A 22,646-nucleotide genomic window follows, 5' to 3' on the forward strand; every position below is an offset into this window, starting at 1 on the left:
CAGCTAATTTTCAAGGTATGAGGCCTACAGGAGGATGAGCTCAGCAGCGAAAACTCGAAAACTCTGAATTGAAACTTGAAACAGAAATGAAGGCAAAGGATAAAAAACAAAAAAAGGAAAGTTGAAATACAACTAAACAATATATTTTTTTTAAATTGGTAACAATTTTTTCATTCAAGTTTCAAAATTTACTTATTTCAAATTTTCAATATTTTTCAAACATTCAATTTTATTTTTTCAAATTTTCAATATACCCTTCAAGTTTTTAATTTGTATTTTTTAGTTTAAAAATACTTTCAAACTAATTTTTTTTCTTCAAATTTACAATCCCTGTTTTCCTAATTTTCAATCTTGTTTTTAATTCATTTCAAAGTGATCCTGATTTGACGCCATGGAGTATTCATTATTAGAATGTTTTTGGATAATGTTTGCTACATACGTCTCTAATGTAAACCTGTGCTACATTATGCTGCCTTTATTCGCTCTCATTAACTTTTTAGCCTTTATTTAGTTATTGAAGGGGGCCTCCAAATAATTTTTAAAAATGTTGTTAGACATGACGTCAGGTGGCGAAAGGACTTCTGAAAGGGCAAAATAAAGTGATGGTCCTGTGAACATGTATCTCTGAGCTCTTTATTTTACATATGAAACTCTGCACTACTAACACCGAACCCTAAAATAATTTGATTTTTGAATCGCCAAAAGGTTCATAATTTCTTTGTTTTTAACGCCGATCTGGAAATAAATCTTCACAAGATACTCCACGTTTCATCTTGGAGCACGGCTCAGATAAACAGACAACTTTGGTTCTTTTCTTATTAAATTACATCTTTTAATCTCATAAATTTACGACTTTAAATCTTGTAAAATTTACTATTTAAAATCTCGTACATTTACGAGATTAAAAGTAATAAAGTCAGCCTATGACTTTAAAGTAATAAATAAATGACTTTATTCTCCTAATTTAGCAGTTACGACTTTTTTCTCGTAAATTTACGAGATTTTAAGAATAATATTTTCTTTATAAAGTGGCCCTAATACTCCGTCGTACTGATTTTATGTGACTTGATAATCTTTTTTTGTGTCCAGCCATAGTTCAAGGATACTGAATATGAACTATTAGGAAGATCATTATGATAAATTAATAAATAAGCATATAGATCTCTGATTAATGCCTCACTAGGTTGTTCTGGTTCACCCATCAGAGCTGTATGGTAGCACAGAGGGTTGAACATGACATTTCTCACCGTTGCTTCCATAAACAGCTCCCCAGGCAGAGCATGGCAGAGATTGTTGGCAGAGTTTGAGCGTGGAGATGAAACAGATGGGATGAACATGCAAAGACGTCCTCTCACAGCCATGAAGGAAAGGATTCACAGCTGAAAAAAATGCTCCTGTGTTTTTCTTGCATTCAGGCCACACACCTCCAATGGACAGCAGCCCAAAATGTCATATGAATTTTTACAAAACTGCAGTTCCACGGCTCTGTTATCTGACTTCAGATCCTCCCCCATCCACTTAAATTACACCCCCGCTGATCTGCAGGATTTTGGCACCTGTTCGGTTGAGAAGAAGGTCTGGAAATGAAATCCTTCCTACTTTTTTTCTTTTCTATGTGTGAGGTGACATTTGTGATTTTATATTAAGATAATACAATTCTGGAATGCATTTACTAAAGGAAAACAAAACAACAATTTGTCTTTTTGGATCTGCTTTATTTCTAGTAATTCATCTATTTAGGGTATTTACGAGGATTCAACATTCCTAGCTGCAGTTGTAAAGGACGTTGATTCTGGTGATGTCCCAGCGGGACATGCCATTCCTCTGGCCGATGGGGACGTTGGGATTAGGGATGGGGGTGATGCTATCCCGCCCATAGGCAATGGAGAAGGCATCTCTTCCATAGTGCATGATGGAGGAGTAGTCGTAGGGGGTGTTCAGGTTGTTGGTGTCGTGCTTGTTGAAGTTGTAGGCACTAGCTGGGATGATGTTCTGCCAGTTGATCCGGACGTAGCTGTCTCGGTCGCTCCTGGTCTGCTCATGCTGGAAGCCCAGAGCGTGGTTGAGCTCGTGTTGGACGATGCCACCATACATGCAGCCTCCCTTGTTGAGAGACAGCTCCTGTTGTCCTCCCTTTCTGCCCAGCTCAGAGTAGCATCCGTTTCTGCTGACAACGCTGATGAAGTCGTACTCATTGGTGCGACGGACAAAGCGGATGCAGGTTCTGCCACTAAAGGCCCTCATGGCTCCTTCAATGGTGCTCACTTCCCCAGGAGAGTATTCACGTCCAATGACGTAAGGGATCATCACCAAACCGTTTGAGCCTTTCTTCCAGAAACAGCTGTTGGACCAACACTTCATGGCATTCCTGCTTGTAGGAGCCACCAGGTCTCCTTCTAGCAGAAGCTTGTCGGTGTTGTTGTTGCTGGTGAGGATCTTGGTGGTGAAGTCTATATCCTCATCTTCATCACCCGCTTCATGGCTTTCTTCATGGTCTTCTCCATGGCCTTCTTTCTCTTCAACGGGCAGCGCCTGAGCGATGGCGAGCAAGAGCAGTAAGAGCAGGCAGGCAGAGGAAGCCATGTTCATGGTGGATGAGGAGGCTGCAGAGCTGATTCCTCAAAGCTGGATGTCCACCTCAGGTCAGTCCAGCCTCTTTATACTCACCTGTGGAGGTGTGTCTGCAGCATGATCATGGGCTGGGGTCCAAACTGTTTGTCCAAGGTAAATGTCTGAAGGGAGGACTCCAGTGACAAACCCACTTTACCAACATGCTTAGCTCTTTAGGAAACACACACCTGAGTTTTTTGTTGAATAAATGTCTAAATTATACACATTTCCTTGTGACTTTTTAAGCAACAAATTTTCCACTATTATATTTTTTTTCTTAAAATCTGAAGCACTAAGTGCCAGTCACTAAACCAGCCCATCAACCGCTTTAACTCTTTTCTCAAAAACATCTCTTTTTGGTCTAAACCTAAAAACTATGCCGCTACATTTCCACCAGAAGTCCCCCATAAACTCGATGTGTGCAATGAATGTCCCGCACAAGTGTGATGCCTCATTAATAGTGTATTCAGAACGAACGCAACAGGCGCATCAAATTTACGTCTGCTGCTTCTCTTTTGACGCCGGTCAAATTTACTGCTCATCGCCTTTACGGCTCCTCCTGCCGTGGAGCAACCGCCAAAGTTGTTCTGGAATTCCCTCGTTGTCACATCATGATGTTGATCAAGTAGTTTGGGTTAATTTGTCCCGGAAAGCTCTACAGAGACACTGGTAAGCACATAGCTGTTTTTCTTTTCATCAGATCTTTCAGAATCTCTCTGGTTTTTTGAACTTCACTCTTGCAGCGATAGCTTCACCTGAGGACCATTTTAAAAGTTACTTCTGTCTGTCTGTGGTCCAGTTTGAGCTTTAACCATAGAGGAGGGAAGTAAAAATTAAACTGGGGGATCTTGTCTTGATGAAAATAAGAAAACTATAAGCCCATGATGCTATAGAGATCCCACGCGCTACAACGGCACTCGCGGTGGCTCTCCTGGCTGCTGGGCAGCTAACCACCGCCGGGGTAGCAGGACAGGCTCCACTGCCAAGAGACCCATACACTGGACAGTAGACCTCACTAGATCTGCCAGCCGCCTGGACAGTGGCGATCGCTATCACCTCTGCAGGAGCCTGAGCAGTAGCAACAGCTTTGAGCTCTACCAGAGCGAGGGGAGCGGAGCTCACTAGCTCGCTAAGCTATCCATGGGGCAGCTGGCTACCTTAGCCGTCTATCTAGCTCAATGAGGTCTATGACGGACTGGCGATCTATCCAGGGTGTATCCCGCCTTCGCTCAACAGTAACCGGGTCAGTTTCCGGGAACCATGGGTTTAGAAAATGCATGGAAGTTCTTGTTGAAAATCCTCACATTGAGCGGCCATCTTGAATGTTTATTTCTGCCATATGATCTAGTCACAGAAATTGTCTTGTGTACAAACCCAAGTTCCTGATTGGTTGACGCGCCACGGCCAAAATCGCGCCACAGCAGATTGCGTCTTTACATTGAATTGACATTGAAACTTGATGCCTCTGCCGCGGCGGCCATGCTCGGTGTGAATGCACCATAAAAGCAAATAATGCTCGCTGGCCCTGACCTCAATCGCTTGATTGACAGCTTTTGCTGATCTTGATTTAAGTGGAAAGGGTGTGGACATCGAACAAGCTTACTCATGATTGGCGACAGTATTCCCCTAAAAACGTGACTCAGACCAACTTGGACTAATCACTGTTGATGGTTTTCAAATGACAGCGCCTGTATCAGGAAGCAATGGTGACAAAATTAGCCTGACTTCACAGGGGGAGGCTAAGGGAAAGCATTCTTTCATTTTGTGAACAGTGTGTAATGTGTTGGGTTCATTGTGTTTGTTAGTTTTGACAATAGTCTTTATGGTGCTTTTGACTCAAGACTCCAGTATTTTGTATATTTAGCCCGTGTTTTGAAAATCATGTTTGGAGAAATTGGTTATATGTGTTTTGGCGATTGGGAGCAACTATTCATTTTAGGAGACTTTCAGGATGCAAAATGTCACTAAACTAAAAAAACAAAAAAAACAAAAAAAACATCAATATAATCAAATACCATCAAGAACAGAAAATACAAAAACAACACAAATTAAATCACAGACAGTAGGTCAATTTAAATTGCTGAGTATTGAGTGGACTTTTTTCTTTTAAGTGGATTTATTGTCTATAGACAGGAGCCCAGGTTTGTCACAGTTTAGTTGTAAGAAATAAGAGATGAACCAGGATTTAAAAACAGAAAGGCCATTGTAAACCCTTGCACTATCGCTGGGTGATTTTCACCCGAGCAAAACTATTTACATGATTTTCAATATGTTGCATTTTTCTCAGTGTTATGGGTCCCTGGGTAAAGTCTCACATGTCTCAGGAATGGGTGGATCAATGGCAAACTCTCCAGTATCATTATTATTATTTTTATGATTTTATTCTCAAATTCCTAATTTTTCAGTAATTTTCAAGCATAATTTTATGATTTTCTTATGTTTTTATTTTCCATTTGATCACATAAGCAACAGTTGAAGATAAAAGAAAACTACTCTAATTTATCATGAGTTGTCTCATTTTGATCTTTTCTTTATGAGAAGTACTTTTTTATTAGGTATACTATATGGGGTGACATTTACTCGACAAAAGTGATGGTGTAACATTTTTATAGCGAAAGTGTTCTAGGGTTAAGGGAAGAGGCTCTAGAATTAGATTTACTAGAAATATTGGAAGAGATCCAGAGAACCCTGTAGTAAAAAAAAAAATCACTCAGATATTTTTTTTTGTGTGAAGTTCATTAATAAGGCAGAAGTGCTCACAACTAAAGCACTGTGCAGCTCAAAGCTCAATGATGGTCAGAATCAATATCAAAAACGCCATTTTCATGGTAGTGGGCCTTTAACTTTAATTTTTTTTTCACATGTATTTATTGGTTTGTTATACTTTATGAATTGTTTCTTTCTTCTGTCTTACAGTCTAGGGTATAAACATCTATTAACAATTACAAACAGATTTTTTTCTTGAAGACGGTCTTAATCAACTGTTTTTGAGGTGGACCCGACTCATTTTTACCCAGCAAAGACAGAAACTATGTTATACATAAACAATGTTTATGTATAACATGAAAAAAAGAACGTTTTACCACCAGTTTCCTTGTTTATAGATTAAAAAAAAACTATTTCTTTAGGCTCCAACAGATGTAAAAAAAATCCTATTGCATTTACTCTCTTAAAATCTCTGTTGACATTTTGGCCTACCTAACCCTTACAACACTCAGGTTACCCACCTCACAGCAGCTTTGAGTTTGCCTGCAACTCCTCTGCACACACAGAGATTGTAAACATGCTTTTGAGGGATTTTTACTGCTTCAGGGGCTTTTGAGACAAAAACGTGTGGTGCGTTTAAGGTCCAACAGTAATAAAACTTTGTATCTTTAAAACCATATACTTCTTTGATTTACAACAGGGATGGGAAACTTTAATAATAGGGAGGGCCTATAGGACTGCACTCTTCCATAAATCAGATTGGAACATTGCTACCATTTTTAAGAAGACCAAAATATTTTTATACTTATATCATTATTTTTATTAAACCAACACAGAGCACAGTAACTCCAATTATTTCATGCTGAAATACATTTCAAAAGGACTCAAGGGAAAAAAATCATTACAATTATACTATTTATGTCAAAAACCATTACAAACTCAAAATGCTCCGACAACTTCATCCTTCTTATTTCAGATGCAAATATCACACAAGTCGTGTGCCTGGTTTCAGTGTGAATTCTTTCACTTTGCAGTTTGTACGATATAATATGTGTTTAACCCTTGTGGTATCTTATGGAGTCTAGATGACCCCACTTTTAATGTTTATATATATATATATATATATATATATATATATATATATATATATAATAGACTTAATCCATGTTTAGTTTATGCTTCATGGACATTTTTGCAACAACCCAGCACTAAATAAAATGTTATCTCTGGGTCACAATGCAGAGCGTGGTAAAACTGAGGTTTTTGTCAGATCTTGAACGCATCACGCGAGAAGGAAAATCCCTCAAAAGCGTGTTTGACATCTCTGTGTGTACAGATAAGTTCAAAAGCTTCTGTAAGACAGGTTCTCCTGAGTGTTGGGAGGGTCTAGTTTCATCCCGAGCCAAGATGTCAACAAATTTTGGGTTAAGGAATGTTGATCCTTAACAACTCCCAATATAGTCTATGCACCACAGTTATCACTTAAGACAAGAATTTATAGTCACCAGCAATATTTGGTTTTACATCTGTTTGATCCATCTAGGTTGATTTATTTAACCGCACAAATAGAAACACAACAATAAAAAAAGAAAGAACCACAGGGGGTAAATTGTATGAATATCACCTGTTGGCTCTGGGATATCATGACTTACTAAAACATGAACCATTAGTTGTTTTTAGAAGTTGAAAAAAAAATTGAAATATTAATTATTTGAGTGAAGTTTTTCAAATAAAACAACAGTTGTAATAAAAGATACTAGTTTCAGGCTGCGCTGTGGCATGGTGGTTAGTACTCTTGCCCCACAGTAAGAAGGACCAGTTCAGATCAAGACTGGTTCCTTTCTGTGTGGAGTTTGTGTGTTTTCCCTGTTCAGTTGTGAGTTTTCTCCTGGCACTCTGGCTTCCTCCCACATTACAAAAACATGCTTCATAGGTTAATGACACCAAATTGCCCCTTGGTATGCATGTGTGTGTTTGACCATTCCACTGGCTGGCAACCTGTTCAGGGTGTGTCCCGCCTTCACCCAATAGTAGCTGCACGTCTTTAGGGGGTTAAAATAATGGATAGACAGTAATTAGCTTGCACAGAAGTCAAAAGTGTGTTGCTTAATCGAACCTAATGTTGACACATTTATATAGTTTAATCCCAGATGTGTGTTTATTAGGAGAGAATCAAGTACATTTTAAGTATGTTGGTAAAGTAGGTTTGTCTCTGGAGTCCTCCCTTCAGAAGTTTATTTTGGACAAACTGAGTGGACCCCAGCCCATAATCTTGCTGAGGACACACCTCCACAGGTGAGTATAAAGAGGCTGGACTGACCTGAGGCAGACATCAAGCTTTCAGGAGTCAGCTCTGCAGCCTCCACATCCACCATGGCTCCCTCTGCCTGCCTGCTCTTACTGCTCCTGCTCGGCATCGCTCAGGCGCTGCCCGTCGAAGAGAAAGAAGGCCATGGAGAAGGCGGTGAAGAAGGTGATGCAGAAAGCCATAAAGGGGGTGATGAAGATGACTTTGTAGACTTTACCACCAAGATTCTCACCAGTAACAACAACACCGACAAGTTCCTGCTAGAAGGAGACCTGGTGGCTCCCACAAACAGGAATGCCATGAAGTGCTGGTACAACAGCTGTTTCTGGAGCAAAGCCTCCAACGGTTTGGTGATGATCCCTTACGTCATTGACTCTGAATACTCCCCATGGGAAGTGGCCACCATTGAAGGAGCCATGGGGGCCTTTAGTGACAGAACCTGCATCCGCTTTGTCCGGCGCACCAATGAGTACGACTTCATCAGCGTTGTCAGCAGAAATGGATGCTACTCTGAGCTGGGCAGAAAGGGAGGACAACAGGAGCTGTCTATCAACAGGGGAGGTTGCATGTATAGCGGCATCGTCCAACACGAGCTCAACCACGCTCTCGGCTTCCAGCATGAGCATACCAGGAGCGACCGAGACAGCTACGTCCAGATCAACTGGCAAAACATCATTCCAGCTAGTGCCTACAACTTCAACAAGCACGACACCAACAACCTGAACACCCCCTACGACTACTCCTCCATCATGCACTATGGAAGAGATGCCTTCTCCATTGCCTATGGGCTGGACACCATCACCCCCATCCCTGATCCCAACGTCCCCATTGGCCAGAGGAATGGCATGTCCCGCTGGGACATCACCAGAATCAACATCCTTTACAACTGCAGTTAGTTAAGGTTAAAGTCAAACAGCAACAACAAAACATCACTATCAATATACAAAAGTAGATGACAGTCTGTCACACACCTTGATGTGGCCACTGAGCTGGCTAGTTAGGAATGTTTTTGTCTGATCATCAATGTCTGAAATGGTAGAAATAAAGTAGATGCAAAGCAACTTTTGTTATCCATTTGCTTTTCTCCATTTTGGTCTAATGGAAGTACATTTAAATCCACTGTTGGGAGTAAAGCAGGTCAAGCTTAACTGTGGTACTCACATTTTATAAGTTAAGTAACTGAGTAATCTAATTTGTTTTATTCCAACAATGCTGTTATAGATACATTATAGTTGTAAATAGAGGCTGGGTTGATACAATCAATTGATTTGAATCGTGACTCTAAAGCAGTTCTAGGAAGATAGTAAGGTGCTATATAGATAAATGTAATCTACCATTTATTTACATATGTGGCTCTACAAGATACATCAACCTGCTTACATCCAAGATCAATTTTAGAATGATGCTCTACAAAAACATGTTTTATGCTCTTTGGTCAGTTTAACAATGGCGAAGCCTGAAATTGGGGTTTTGTTTGTCTAATGAAAAAAAGTTAAATTATTTTTTTCATCCAAATATTTGCGAAGGATTGCTTCCCTTATATTTATACTGTCAGCTTTTGGCAACGTCATTTCGGGTTGTTTGTTTCTGCTAATTACCACTGTACAAGGTAAAGCTTGATGTCTTCCTCAGTTCTGTCCAGCTACGCTCACCTTCGGCAGTAAACTGTCCAAACACTGCGCTAAAATTTGTCAAATTCTTGTGGAGTGGTGCCCAGCGTTTAACCGCCCAAGTGAGACTATTGATCCATAAGATGTGTATGTTAGCAGTACACACATAGAGCTCATGACTAAAGTGTTTATCAATGAAAAGTGCATGAAAATATTATAAAAAGGAAGGAAAAGTGAATATGAGTTCCAGCACTTCAAAAAAAAAAACAAACAAAAAAAAACAATGGTCATATAATATTAACAGACTGACCATTATAATTATGTCTCAATAATAATAAACTATCTGACATACAATGTAAAATGACTTAAATTGCAGCATTGTGGATTTTTATTTTTTATTTTCCACGAATATGCCAATACGGAGAACCCCCATTCCCCAACCCCTTCGGTTGAAGAATGTCCGTTACCAATCCATAATTTTTAATGAATGTTGGAGTATTGCTCAACATAGTTTTTTTTTTTTTTTTTTTTTTTATTCAGAACAAAAGATTGTCCATCAGCATACTTTATAACACAGAGGAGGACTGTCACGCTGTCTTTCTGTGCCTTAAAACCAGGAGGGTGTGCTTCCTCCTTCATCAAATAATAAACACCTGCTGCAGATAATAATTATCCTCTGTGGTTATCTTCTTCAACATATCAAGATTTTTTTTGGCCGCTTCGGAGTCAGCTGATGCCATTTCTCCATGCAGGAACATGGAGAGAGCAAGGGGGTGGGGTAACCCCAACTCCCCCTGCGCGCTCTGGAGGGGGAGTTGGGTTATCCTCCATATGGGGTTCGGCTGTCTTTCTCCTATACTTCAGCACTGGACCACCTCCTTCAGACGCAAAAGTTTCATACATGCGATTTAAGTTTTTGTGACAAATCGGAAGAGTCACATGACTGAAAAAAAAAATCTGCAATACGTAAAACCGCAAATAAAGAAATGCAAATGTGCAGGGGGAACACTGCATAGAAGTAAACACGTCAAGCATGCATACTCATATCCTGTGAGTGAGAAAGCGAGCAGGTACCAGTTTTCAGGTAAGAGTCTATGTGCTATAGTGGAGAGTTATTTAAGAAAATATAGAGTCAAATAAAAGAACAGTCTGCCACGCTTACACCAAACCCCAAGCACAATGCAAGGTGGTATCCCAAACACCCAAGTAGAGAAGCAGAATAGGGGGAATCCGACCCACCCAGAAGAAGCCCCCAGCAGCAAAGAGAAGTGGGGACACAGGAGATCGAAGAACACAAACCCTAGCCCAGCCAGGCAACAGAACCCCTGCCGTGCCCACCCCCACCCCTCACACCCTAATAAATTGTCATTTACGGAAGGAGGGAAGGTCAAGTACAGCTTCAAGACTGACCTATTTTATTTGAAACATCCATCCCCTGAGTTCGCCCAAGCGTTGGGCCTCACCTTAGAACTTTGGCGATCTCCTGAATTCTGCCCAAAGGCTCCTGCTGAAGAAACACATGATGATGATGCCAATCCGGGTCAGTCCATCACAAAAACTGAAGTCACAAAGGTAGAGAGAAAGTTTTTTGGTAGAAAAGCACAAGGGGGGAATGGAGTCCACTCTCAGTTCCTCAAGTCTTGGGGATGCAGTAGATCTGTCTTGACTAAAACTCCTCTGGATCATTGAAGGGTAGTTGGAAACAGTGCCTCTGGACTAGCAGACCAAGAGGGGATGCTTCAACGACAATGGAGATGTACCAATCAGGCTCCTGGGTTACATCTACTCCTGGGTACTGGAATGGAGAATTCAACCTTAAGTCAGGAGGGAGAGTGCAGTTTTCCCTTGATCGGTGTATTAACACTTCCCCTAACACAGAATGCTTGGGTTGATGGGAGTTTTCAAATCTAATTCACAAGTGTTTTACAGATTTGGAGAAAGTCTTCTATCTTGCCGTGTTCTGTGGAAGGCGCTATAGAAATGTGGAGTCTGGAGACCCCTTGTTAATGGGAGTCCTATCTCTGTAAAGGGCATCATTTTAGCTGTTCATCCATTGTCTACATCCACCTTGTCCTGTTCTTGGCCACAAATAGGCTGGACCCAATTCACCCAAGGCTGAAGCTATTAAGAATTTGCACACATTCCTTGAGGGAGAGAGCCATCTTCATGGTGGATGTAGAGGCTGCAGAGCTGACTCCTCACAGCTTGAAGTCTGCCTCAGTTCACCCTCTTTATACTCAGCTGTGGGGGTGTGTCTGGAGCAAGATTATGGCCTGGGATCCACTCTGTTTGTCCAAGTAAACCTCTGAAGGGAGGACTCCACAGACAAACCTACTTTACTAACATTGTTTATTGTACTTACTTAGCTCTTTAGTAAACACAACGTTTTTTTATGTCAAAATGTGTCAAAACTACATATAAAAAGGAAAAACACAATTGACCTTTTTTAAGGCTCACAGTTTTTTTCAATGTTATATCCATACTTCATTATTATCAAAATACTGTCATGACCCTGCAAAGGTCCCATGACACCTTCACAGGAAACATGGCTCCTTGTCATGTTTCCGCCAACTGATGATCAGCAAGCTTACTGTGTCTGATCCCCAAGCTCTCATCCTCTTTGTTGTATGCCTTGGCTATGTCCCCTGTTAATGCCAAAGGACCGTTAGAGACTTTAGACTGTTTACTTGTGTATATTGATAATGATGTTTTGTTGTTTGTAAATTGACTGTTCACTCCTTTGTTAAACATCTGACGGTCCCTTTTGCTCTGCACCTAAAAGGTCATTTGATACTGCCCTTCATCAAGGGTCTGGGTCTTCTATTTCCTTATGTTTTAACTTCTTTTTCCTTCCTCTGGGTCAGCAACATAACACTGTTTAAAGTTTAGGAATAAGCTAGCTGGTTTCCAATGAAGGCACTCATTATGGCGAAGCAGTGTTTCATTTTTATGCTGCTAGATTCTGGAAGTGTTTGTTTAATAATATGGGACAAACTTCTACTCTGACTCTGACTTTTTCTTTTAACCTCAGTTTACGAAATCTGAAAAACAAAAAAACAATATTTTAATCGCACACACATCTTGCTCGCATAATTTAAAATAGAATAGAATAGAATAGAAAATACTTTATTAATCCCTTTGGAAATCCTCAGTGAAATTTAGGTACCAGTGTCCGTACAGCACCACAGATGGAGTAAAATAACTACATAGAGTAAAATACATAAACAAAATAAAGTTAAATAGACTGAATATAGCTAAATATGCAAAATAGAAAAAGAATAAATAATACAAAAAAATCAACATTGCACAATACCCTGAACGATTGGACATTGCATTTTATATTGCAAATTTAAATCAACTGTTCGTTTACATTGAATGAAATTCGCGTCAAATTCATGTAAATCGTCTTTGTTTTGACAAGCCTTAAAGTAACTGCTTCGCGGTTATCTTGGTCTTTTTCACCTGAAGCTCCCCCCTGCGTCTGGGAGGAGCTTCCGTCAAAAACATTTCTCGACTTCATAATGTAGGACAAGGATCAATAGATATCAGTTTATTTAATTCTAAGAGCGTAATAAAAGCATCGGTACACCTTTCCATTTTCTGGATTTAGAAAATCTCCCAGTTAAGAGCAGCAACTGTTCCGCACAGGAGAAAGCCGTTGCTCCGCAACTGGGACTTGCCTGTGTTGTCAGGGGACGATAGTATGGCAAGCCAAAAGGATCATAAATTGCGAGGAAAAGCGGGCACGGCAGCGCCATGTTTTACAGATAACAATTATTATTTTAAATATTGAAAAATTCCCACAGTTAGTTTCAATAGTACAATAACAAAAAATAATTTTAAGTTTAATTTTCACTGTTTTATTTATGATTTAATTTGGACATTGGGGGGGTGGGACGAGAACATTTGTATTTTAAGGGGTACTCCAGATACATTTGGTATTTTCAACACTATTTTTAAGCATTCTTTTCTCTCAGTTTTTGTAGATTTGGTCTCCCAAGACATGTAAATGTGATCACAAACTACATGTTTAAGCATTTTGTTTGTGTTCTAATACATAGGCCTCAATGGACAAATGTTTTGATTTTACATATATAAAGAGCCTATTGTGTGTATGAAGTACTTTAAATGTTTTATTACATACATGTTTTGAAGCGTTTCCAAAAATTAATTCCACTTCTATCTTATTGTTTTTTGCTGTTTTTTGTACTTTTTTGTACTTTTTAATGATCCGAAATAAGATCCGAACCGTTACCCAAAACCTTGACACAATCCGAACCGTTAGTTTTGTGATCCATTACACCACTATTTTAATGTATTTTGATAAGTACTCTTAGTAAGCGTTTATCAATTTTCTAAACCCCCTTGTCCTATTCTGGGTCAGAGGGGATAGGGGAGCATACCAAGCTATGGTCAGCTGAAGGAACAGTAAACTGGGCTTTCTGCAGAGTCACTCAGAAACAGACAGCCATATTATAAGGGACAATTTGGAGGCACCAATTTTCATATTAAGCATGTTTTTTTAACTGTGCAAGGAGGTGAAAGGCCCAGAAGAAAACCATTGCATGCAGTGGGAGAACAACCAAAATCCATTAAAAAAAAAGGGCCGAAACAAGAATCAAGCCAGGGCTGTGAGGCCAAAGTGCTAATCGCTACCCCACTGTGCAGCTTCTTCCATTAAGCCCAAAGAGAGAAACAAACAGACCAAAAAAGTTGCTTTGTATCTACTTTATTTCTACAATTTCAGACATCGATGATTAGACAAAAACATGTTTAACGACAGTTGTAAAGGACGTTGATTCTGGTGATGTCCCAGCGGGACATGCCATTCCTCTGGCCGATGGGGACATTGGGATTAGGGATGGGGGTGATGCTATCCCGCCCATAGGCAATGGAGAAGGCATCTCTTCCATAGTGCATGATGGAGGAGTAGTCGTAGGGGGTGTTCAGGTTGTTGGTGTCGTGCTTGTTGAAGTTGTAGGCACTAGCTGGGATGATGTTCTGCCAGTTGATCCGGACGTAGCCATCTCGGTCGCTCCTGGTCTGCTCATGCTGGAAGCCCAGAGCGTGGTTGAGCTCGTGTTGGACGATGCCGCCATACATGCAACCTCTCTTGTTGAGAGACAGCTCCTGTTGTCCTCCCTTTCTTCCTAGCTCAGAGTAGCATCCGTTTCTGCTGACAACGCTGATGAAGTCGTACTCATTGGTGCGCCGGACAAAGCGGATGCAGGTTCTGCCACTAAATGCCCTCATGGCACCTTCAATGGTGGCCACTTCCCTTGGGGTGTACTCCCGACCAATGACGTAAGGGATCATCACCAAACCGTTGGAGGCTTTCCTCCAGAAACAGCTGTTGGACCAACACTTCATGGCATTCCTGCTTGTAGGAGCCACCAGGTCTCCTTCTAGCAGGAACTTGTCAGTGTTGTTGTTGCTGGTGAGGATCTTGGTGGTGAAGTCTACATCCTCATCTTCATCACCCTCTTCACTGCCTTCTTCCTGGCCTTCTGCGCCACCTTCTTCTTGGCCTTCTTTCTCTTCGACAGGCAGCGCCTGAGCGATGCCGAGCAAGAGCAATAAGAGCAGGCAGGCAGAGGGAGCCATGGTGGATGTGGAGGCTGCAGAGCTGACTCCTCAAAGCTTGATGTCTGCCTCAGTTCAGTCCAGCCTCTTTATACTCACCTGTGGAGGTGTGTCTGCAGCAAGATTATGGGCTGGGGTCTACACTGTTTGTCCAAAGTAAGCCTCTGGAGGGAGGACTCCACAGACAAACCTACTTTACCAACACTCTTAATTGTACTTACTTAGTTCCTTAGTAAATACAAAGTTTTTATTTAATTTAATTTTTTGGGGTAAAATGTATCTAAATTAGTCATGAAAGGAATAACACAATTGCTCACAACTGAAAATGAGTGATGATGTCAATAGGAAGGAGTTCAAATAGTTGTTGAGTGAATCTGTGACTACGTGTCTGTTAGGGCCCTAGTGTGTCAGGAACTCTATGTGTCTGCCTGTGCATGTGTCTATATGTGTTTGGATTGCTGGGGTGAATGGAGACTCTCTGTTAGTGACTCCGCTGGGAATTACAACAGTGCACAGACCTGCCTCCTGCACCTGATGCTGATGATGCTAGTTAACTTGATCAAAGACAACAGGTCAAAAACTGGTTAAAAGACCTGTCATTGCTACACAATCGCATTGCCAAGTCGTCACATATTGACGCATGGTTAAGGACCACTCTGCGTCAATTTTTGACATTTTAGGTGTCCCAAGTAGTCATTTTTTGACGTACTGGTCGTTCCAATTAAAACTGGTGGTCGGTTGTTTTGTTGGATGTGGTACCCTAACCCTAGCCCGGTCTGCGTCCGGGACCGGTACTGATCCAGCTCTGGTACCAATTTGCATCTAGTTCTGAGTTATGGTTAGGGTATTGATACAGTCCACGTCCTGGTACTGGACTGGTACCGGTTTGCAGCCTGGAGGTTGGAGAGCCTTGATTTAATTGGAACACTCATCACGTCAAAAAACAACGAGTTGGGGACACCCAAAACACCAGTTTTTGACTCGGAGGGGTCCTTAACCATGTATCAGAATGTGTTGACTTAGGAATGAGAATGTGTTGCTCATTGGTCAGCAAAGGGGGCAGCTTTTGTTCCTCCAACTGGTGATCAGCCTGGCCACTGTGTCTGATCCCAGAACTCTCGTCCATATACTGTGTTACGTATTTTAGACTTTTGCTTACTTGCGGATGATTATAGTGGTTGTTTGTGAATTGACTTTTAACTTATTTGTTAAACATCTGACTGCTCTTTTTGTTCTGCATCAAACAGGTAATTCTACTGCCCTCAAAGGACCTATTTTAGGATTTTCTTATGCCTTTCAGAGTAAACTATATCCATATATATGATCACTTGGAATGTAATGATGCAATCAACCCACGATTCAGTTTGATTCAAAGTTTTAAAGTCATGATTTCAATTTTTTTCATTTTTTTTCCCTCAACACAATTAAAGCTATTTTAAGGCCAGGTATGTTTTCTTTTTGCTCCTTACATCAAACTGTCCGTTTCCCTTGTAACAGAAAAGATTAAATTCAAATAAACAAATATGCAAAATATTGGAATGATCATAAATACTTTGTAACGAAGAGGTGTGTTATTTATTTCAACATCACTGTTTATGTTTTAACAAATCTAACTTTTCTTGCACATTATCTCAGAACCTACTGTGATACAGTGTAACTGGAAATAAAACAATCCTGCATTAGAATACTAATAAGTAAAAAAAGAACTTCTTTGAAATGTTTTCCTTAAAAAATTAACTGTCCCAAACTCTATAAAATGACTGTGTCCCATGTACTTATTTTGTACTGCTGACTTTAAATGAGAAGAAACCCTCTCTACCTCAAAGTTTGTTTCTTTCACTGCCATGCTTCTGGGGTTTTTGCGCTGCAATAAACTAGTAGCCCAGAAACACAATACGTAATGACATTTGGGGAAAGCGTGTCACACCACATGATGTTTAGTTGTTCCCCGCGTATTTGCATTTCTTTATTCATGGTTTCATATTTTCGCAGATTTTTTTTTTTTCAGTCACGTTATCCCTCAGTTTCGTCACAAACTCAGACTACTCAAGACACTTGTATGAAACTTTTCCTTTGGAAGGTGGTGCGAAAGCTCCGGGAATTTCCCAAGAGGGGAGCGCAATTGAAGAGCACGCCAGCCCATCCATAACGCACACAGAGGTACGTGCGCACAAGCTCACAGGAACGCACACTCTAACAGCTAGCCTGCATGGAGATATGGTATTAGTTCTGCATTTCTAAATTTAAGCACAAGCACAAATCGATTTTTACATTTTCTGCAACGGTGAACATGTTAACAAGTTTCTATCAGCTTTTAACTGATTCTATAAGTATTGTTACACCCTTACTGATCACATACCTTTGGCACATTAAAAAAGCAAAATATTTAAGAAATATGAGTTATTTTGGTGAACTCTTTTTACCCGGAAGTAAGATGCCTTTTTCTGAGGCACCACCTTTTGTTCTTTGAGGGTGCTGCCCATTTCATGACATCATCCTAGAACTGGCCATGTCTGCGTTTGGGCCATTAAAACAAACATCCAAATTTCTTTCAAAGACGTATGTGCATATTGTGTATCTGCCTCTGGTAGGGTGGGAATTCACAGACAGAATGGTGATGGCTAATGGGTTCATTTTGTGGTGAATAAAACCAACCTTTTCTTTTAACTTTTTTTTTTTTTAATTTGTCTTGTCCAACAGCTAAGCAAACAGATACGGGCTGAGAGCCTCTAATGCTGGGAAGGTTTTCTTTTAACATTAGTAAATTAGAGTTAAATGACAAGAAAAAAGATTTCAATGTATTTTGAATGTATTTTCAGTAAGTGTGCATCCATTTTGAGACAACAAACAAACTCAACAAAAAACACCCAGCTAAGATTCAAACCAGGGCTGTGAGGCCGAAGTGCTAGCCACAATGCCACCGTACAGCTTCTGTCATTTAGCCAAAAGAGAAAAACAGACAGACTAAAAAAGTTGCTTTGCATCTACTTTATTTCTACTATTTAAGACACTGATGATCAGACATAAACACTTTTAACGGCAGTTGTAAAGGATGTTGATTCTGGTGATGTCCCAGCGGGACATGCCATTCCTCTGGCCGATGGGGACGTTGGGATTGGGGATGGGGGTGATGGTATCCCTCCCATAACCAATGGAGAAGGCATCTCTTCCATAGTGCATGATGGAGGAGTAGTCGTAGGGGGTGTTCAGGTTGTTGGTGTCGTGCTTGTTGAAGTTGTAGGCACTAGCTGGGATGATGTTCTGCCAGTTGATTCGGACGTAGCCATCTCGGTCGCTCCTGGTCTGCTCATGCTGGAAGCCCAGAGCGTGGTTGAGCTCGTGTTGGACGATGCCACCATACATGCAGCCTCCCTTGTTGAGAGACAACTCCTGTTGTCCTCCCTTTCTGCCCAGCTCAGAGTAGCATCCGTTTCTGCTGACAACGCTGATGAAGTCGTACTCATTGGTGCGCCGGACAAAGCGGATGCAGGTTCTGCCACTAAATGCCCTCATGGCGCCTTCGATGGTGCCCACTTCCCTTGGGGTGTACTCCCGGCCAATGACGTAAGGGATCATCACCAAACCGTTGGAGGCTTTCCTCCAGAAACAGCTGTTGGACCAACACTTCATGGCATTCCTGTTTGTAGGAGCCACCAGGTCTCCTTCTAGCAGGAACTTGTCAGTGTTGTTGTTGCTGGTGAGGATCTTGGTGGTGAAGTCTATATCCTCATCTTCATCACCCTCTTCACCACCTTCTTCCTGGCCTTCTTCGCCGCCTTCTTCATGGCCTTCCTTCTCTTGGACGGGAAGTGCCTGAGCGATGCCGAGCAGGAGCAGTAAGAGCAGGCAGGCAGAGGGAGCCATGTTCATGGTGGATGAGGAGGCTGCAGAGCTGACTCCCTAAAGCTTGATGTCTGCTTCAGGTCAGTCCAGCCTCTTTATACTCACCTGTGGAGGTGTGTCTGCAGCAAGATTATGGGCTGGGGTCTACATTGTTTGTCCAAAGTAAGCCTCTGGAGGGAGGACTCCACAGGCAAACCTACTTTACCAACAGTTCAATGTACTTTAAACACAAAGGTTTGTTTTCCTTGTTTTTGGTCAAATGGAAGTTGGAGGTATGAATGCTGACAAGATGAGGTAGGAGTTCAGATAGGTCTTGAGTGCATCTGTGACTGCGTATCTATTAGGGCCATAGTGCATCTATATGTCTATATGCGTTCGGATTGCTGGGGTGGATGAGGACTCAGCTGAGAGCTTAAAGTGTGCATGGACCTGCCTCCTGCACTTGACACTCACGATGCTAGTTAACTTGACCATAGACAACAGGCACTGTGTCTGAACCCAAAGCTCACCTCCACTTTGTTGCAGGCCTCAGCTGAGGCACCTGTTAATGTCAGAGGACTGTGTTACATACTTTAAACTTTTGCTTACTTGTGGATGTTTATGGTGAAGTTTTTTTGTTGTAAATTGACTGCTATTTTTGCTCTGTACCTAACAGGTCATTTTATGCTGGTTTGAAGACCCCAATCACAATTGGGAATTTCAATTCTTTATGTTACACATTCTTTTCCCTTCCTCTTGGTTGGGAACATAACACTGCTCTAAGTTCAGGGATAAGCCAACTGCTTTCCAGAAGAAGTCCCCAACATGGTGAAACATCTTTTCATTTGAATGCAGCTAAATCGTGGAAGTGTCTCTTTGACAATACGGGATACACTTCTATATTTTGACAGTGATTAATTTAACCTTTTCTCATAGACTCACTGTACAAAAGCTGAATGACAATGAAGACATTTTGATGTTTTTTGAAATTTATGTTTCTTACATTTCTTACATCTTACATTTTCATCCCTTTTCTAACCATTTTCTGTCACAGAGAAGCTAGAGCCTACCCTGCTACAGTTGGATGGAGGCTCATAACACTGGACAGTTTACAGTCCATCACAGGGCCTCTCAGATGGACAACCATTTTAAAAGGGACCACTATGAGCCACCAATGATCTCATAAAGCATGTTCTTAGACTGTGGGAGGAAGCCAAAGTGTCCAGAGAAAACCCTTACATGCATTGGAAGAACATTAAACTAAACAGCCAAAATCATGAAACTCCTGCAGCATGATGGTCAAGATTGTCTGTCAGTTTAAAACCAAAGGTTTGACTCAGAACAGGCTTCTCCATGGTCAGCTAATCAAGTTGAGCGCACGTTCTCAGCGTCACATTCAAAGATGGTCTTTGAAACATAGGCGTAAGAGTAGGTTAAGCATTGCTGCAGGGGTTGAAAAAATGGGGGTGCAGACAAAATGCTACATATTGGATCAATTTGGTCTGCACGGCTGTTGGTCCACAGGAAAGCCTTTACTAAAGAAGATGCACAAGAAACCTGCAAATAGTTTTTTGAAAACAAGCAGACTATGAATGGACATGGATTACCGGAACCATGTTCTGTGGTTTGATGAGACAAAGAGATAAACCTATTTGGTTCAGATGGCGTGTGTGACGTCAATCAGTTGAGTACAAAGACTACTGTATATTGCCAACATTCAAGGATGGTAGCGGGAGGGTCATGGGCTGGGGCTGCATCAGGTCTGCCAGCATTGGGGGGGCTACAGTTAATTGAGGGAATCATGAATGCTAACATGTACTGTGAAGCAGAGCACGACTTCCTCCCTCCGAATATTGGGCTGCAGGCAGTGCTCCAGTATGTTGAAAACATCTAACGCATCTCTAAGATCAACACTGCGTGTTTCTGCAGTGTTGTCCCATAAAAAGATGTAAATGAATATCTGCAGAAACGTGACGTGTGTACTCATTTTAGTGAGATATTTTAGACTCCATACAGAAAAGTCCCAGCTTGGACAAAAACCAGGACTGAGAAGCCGTAGTGTTAACCACAATGATACCTTACAACCCACTTTCTTTAAGCCCAGAGAGAAAAGAAAACAGACCACAGAAGTTGCTTTGCATCTACTTTATTTCTACTTTTTCAGATTATTAGACAAAAACATGTTTAACGACAGTTGTAAAGGACGTTGATTCTGGTGATGTCCCAGCGGGACATGCCATTCCTCTGGCCGATGGGGACATTGGGATTAGGGATGGGGGTGATGCTATCCCGCCCATAGGCAATGGAGAAGGCATCTCTTCCATAGTGCATGATGGAGGAGTAGTCGTAGGGGGTGTTCAGGTTGTTGGTGTCGTGCTTGTTGAAGTTGTAGGCACTAGCTGGGATGATGTTCTGCCAGTTGATCCGGACGTAGCCGTCTCGGTCGCTCCTGGTCTGCTCATGCTGGAAGCCCAGAGCGTGGTTGAGCTCGTGTTGGACGATGCCACCATACATGCAGCCTCCCTTGTTGAGAGACAGCTCCTGTTGTCCTCCCTTTCTGCCCAGCTCAGAGTAGCATCCGTTTCTGCTGACAACGCTGATGAAGTCGTACTCATTGGTGCGGCGGACAAAGCGGATGCAGGTTCTGCCACTAAATGCCCTCATGGCGCCTTCAATGGTGCCCACTTCCCTTGGGGTGTACTCCCGGCCAATGACGTAAGGGATCATCACCAAACCGTTGGAGGCTTTCCTCCAGAAACAGCTGTTGGACCAACACTTCATGGCATTCCTGTTTGTAGGAGCCACCAGGTCTCCTTCTAGCAGGAACTTGTCAGTGTTGTTGTTGCTGGTGAGGATCTTGGTGGTGAAGTCTATATCCTCATCTTCATCACCCTCTTCACCACCTTCTTCGCCGCCTTCTTTATGGCCTTCTTTCTCTTCGACGGGCAGCGCCTGAGCGATGCCGAGCAGGAGCAGTAAGAGCAGGCAGGCAGAGGGAGCCATGGTGGATGTGGAGGCTGCAGAGCTGACTCCCTAAAGCTTGATGACTGCCTCAGTTCAGTCCAGCTTCTTTATACTCACCTGTGGAGGTGTGTCTGCACAAAGATTATGGGCTGGGGTCCACATTGTTTGTCCAAAGTAAGCCTCTGGAGGGAGGACTCCACAGACAAACCTACTTTACCAATAGTCTTTATTGTACTTACTTAGCACTTAGCTGTTAGGTAAACAGAAAGTGGATTTTATTTTTTGTAAAATGTTTTAAAATGTTTTAACCCATTGGTCAACTACCATAGATAGATAGATAAAAGTAAAGCTTATGCCGATATTTATATATATATATCCACACACACATTCACACGTACGTACATATGTACGTGGTTCTATTTGGCCCAATCTGAATTCTTCCCTTCTCCCTTCCCCTCCATTTCAGTGATTGTGTGTCCAATAAATGTATTTTTCAAATCCGATCCTCCAAACGAAGGGACATAAAGTCCTACCGCGCTAGGTTTATTGGCATTGCCAGAAACGCTTTTCTTCAAAGGGGTACACTCTGAACCACAGATGTTTTACATTTAAATGTAATTAAAGACTTTTTGTTGTAGTATGACCTTTTAAAGTTTTAAAACCACTGCTCAAGTGCGAGAAGCTCCGCGCTAAAGCTAGGGGGCTGGCGATTATTGGCGCCATCATCAACGAAAGTGACGTCCGAAATAGGAGACACAATTTTTTCATAGCTCCCTTTGAAGGGCAAAATGAAGGGGAAGGGAAGAGTTCGGATTGGGCCTTTGTACTAATGGATGCATCAGAATGGAGCAGAGCGGGGAGTTTGTGGTTCGCCCAGCATATTTTCTACATCACAAATACGTTCTTTTTCAAACAGTATTTTTTCATCTGCTTTTGATTTTTAATTATTTGAATACTCATAGATGTAAGTTTAATCTAAATTTTCTTTATATATCCTCAGAAACACATGAACACCTTAAAAACACAGTTTTCATCAGAATGGA

At 41.6% G+C, this 22,646-nt stretch overlaps 6 protein-coding genes across 6 annotated transcripts in view; 2 read left to right on the top strand and 4 right to left on the bottom strand.

The window, feature by feature from the left end:
* The window catches only part of LOC112161181 (solute carrier organic anion transporter family member 3A1), a 60,663-nt gene that overhangs the window by 1,908 nt on the left and 36,109 nt on the right, over positions 1-22,646 (top strand). The window lies entirely within an intron of this gene.
* On the bottom strand, positions 1,703-2,589 carry LOC112161185 (high choriolytic enzyme 2). Its single transcript, XM_024296231.2, has one exon. The coding sequence runs from the start codon at positions 2,587-2,589 to the stop codon at positions 1,765-1,767; it is 825 nt and encodes a 274-aa protein (XP_024151999.1). The 3' UTR covers positions 1,703-1,764.
* Positions 7,056-9,788, top strand: LOC112161184 (high choriolytic enzyme 2-like). The gene has a single exon (XM_024296230.2). The coding sequence runs from the start codon at positions 7,690-7,692 to the stop codon at positions 8,518-8,520; it is 831 nt and encodes a 276-aa protein (XP_024151998.1). The 5' UTR covers positions 7,056-7,689; the 3' UTR covers positions 8,521-9,788.
* On the bottom strand, positions 13,954-14,853 carry LOC112161183 (high choriolytic enzyme 2-like). The gene has a single exon (XM_024296228.2). It carries the CDS (start codon positions 14,836-14,838, stop codon positions 14,008-14,010), a length of 831 nt encoding a protein of 276 aa, XP_024151996.1. The 5' UTR covers positions 14,839-14,853; the 3' UTR covers positions 13,954-14,007.
* LOC112161182 (high choriolytic enzyme 2) lies at positions 17,486-18,714 on the bottom strand. Its single transcript, XM_024296227.2, has one exon. It carries the CDS (start codon positions 18,685-18,687, stop codon positions 17,851-17,853), a length of 837 nt encoding a protein of 278 aa, XP_024151995.1. The 5' UTR covers positions 18,688-18,714; the 3' UTR covers positions 17,486-17,850.
* Positions 20,773-21,688, bottom strand: LOC112161186 (high choriolytic enzyme 2). The gene has a single exon (XM_024296232.2). It carries the CDS (start codon positions 21,640-21,642, stop codon positions 20,824-20,826), a length of 819 nt encoding a protein of 272 aa, XP_024152000.1. The 5' UTR covers positions 21,643-21,688; the 3' UTR covers positions 20,773-20,823.

Source organism: Oryzias melastigma, linkage group LG3 (assembly GCF_002922805.2).
Source record: "Oryzias melastigma strain HK-1 linkage group LG3, ASM292280v2, whole genome shotgun sequence".
NCBI classification, from domain to species: domain Eukaryota; kingdom Metazoa; phylum Chordata; class Actinopteri; order Beloniformes; family Adrianichthyidae; genus Oryzias; species Oryzias melastigma.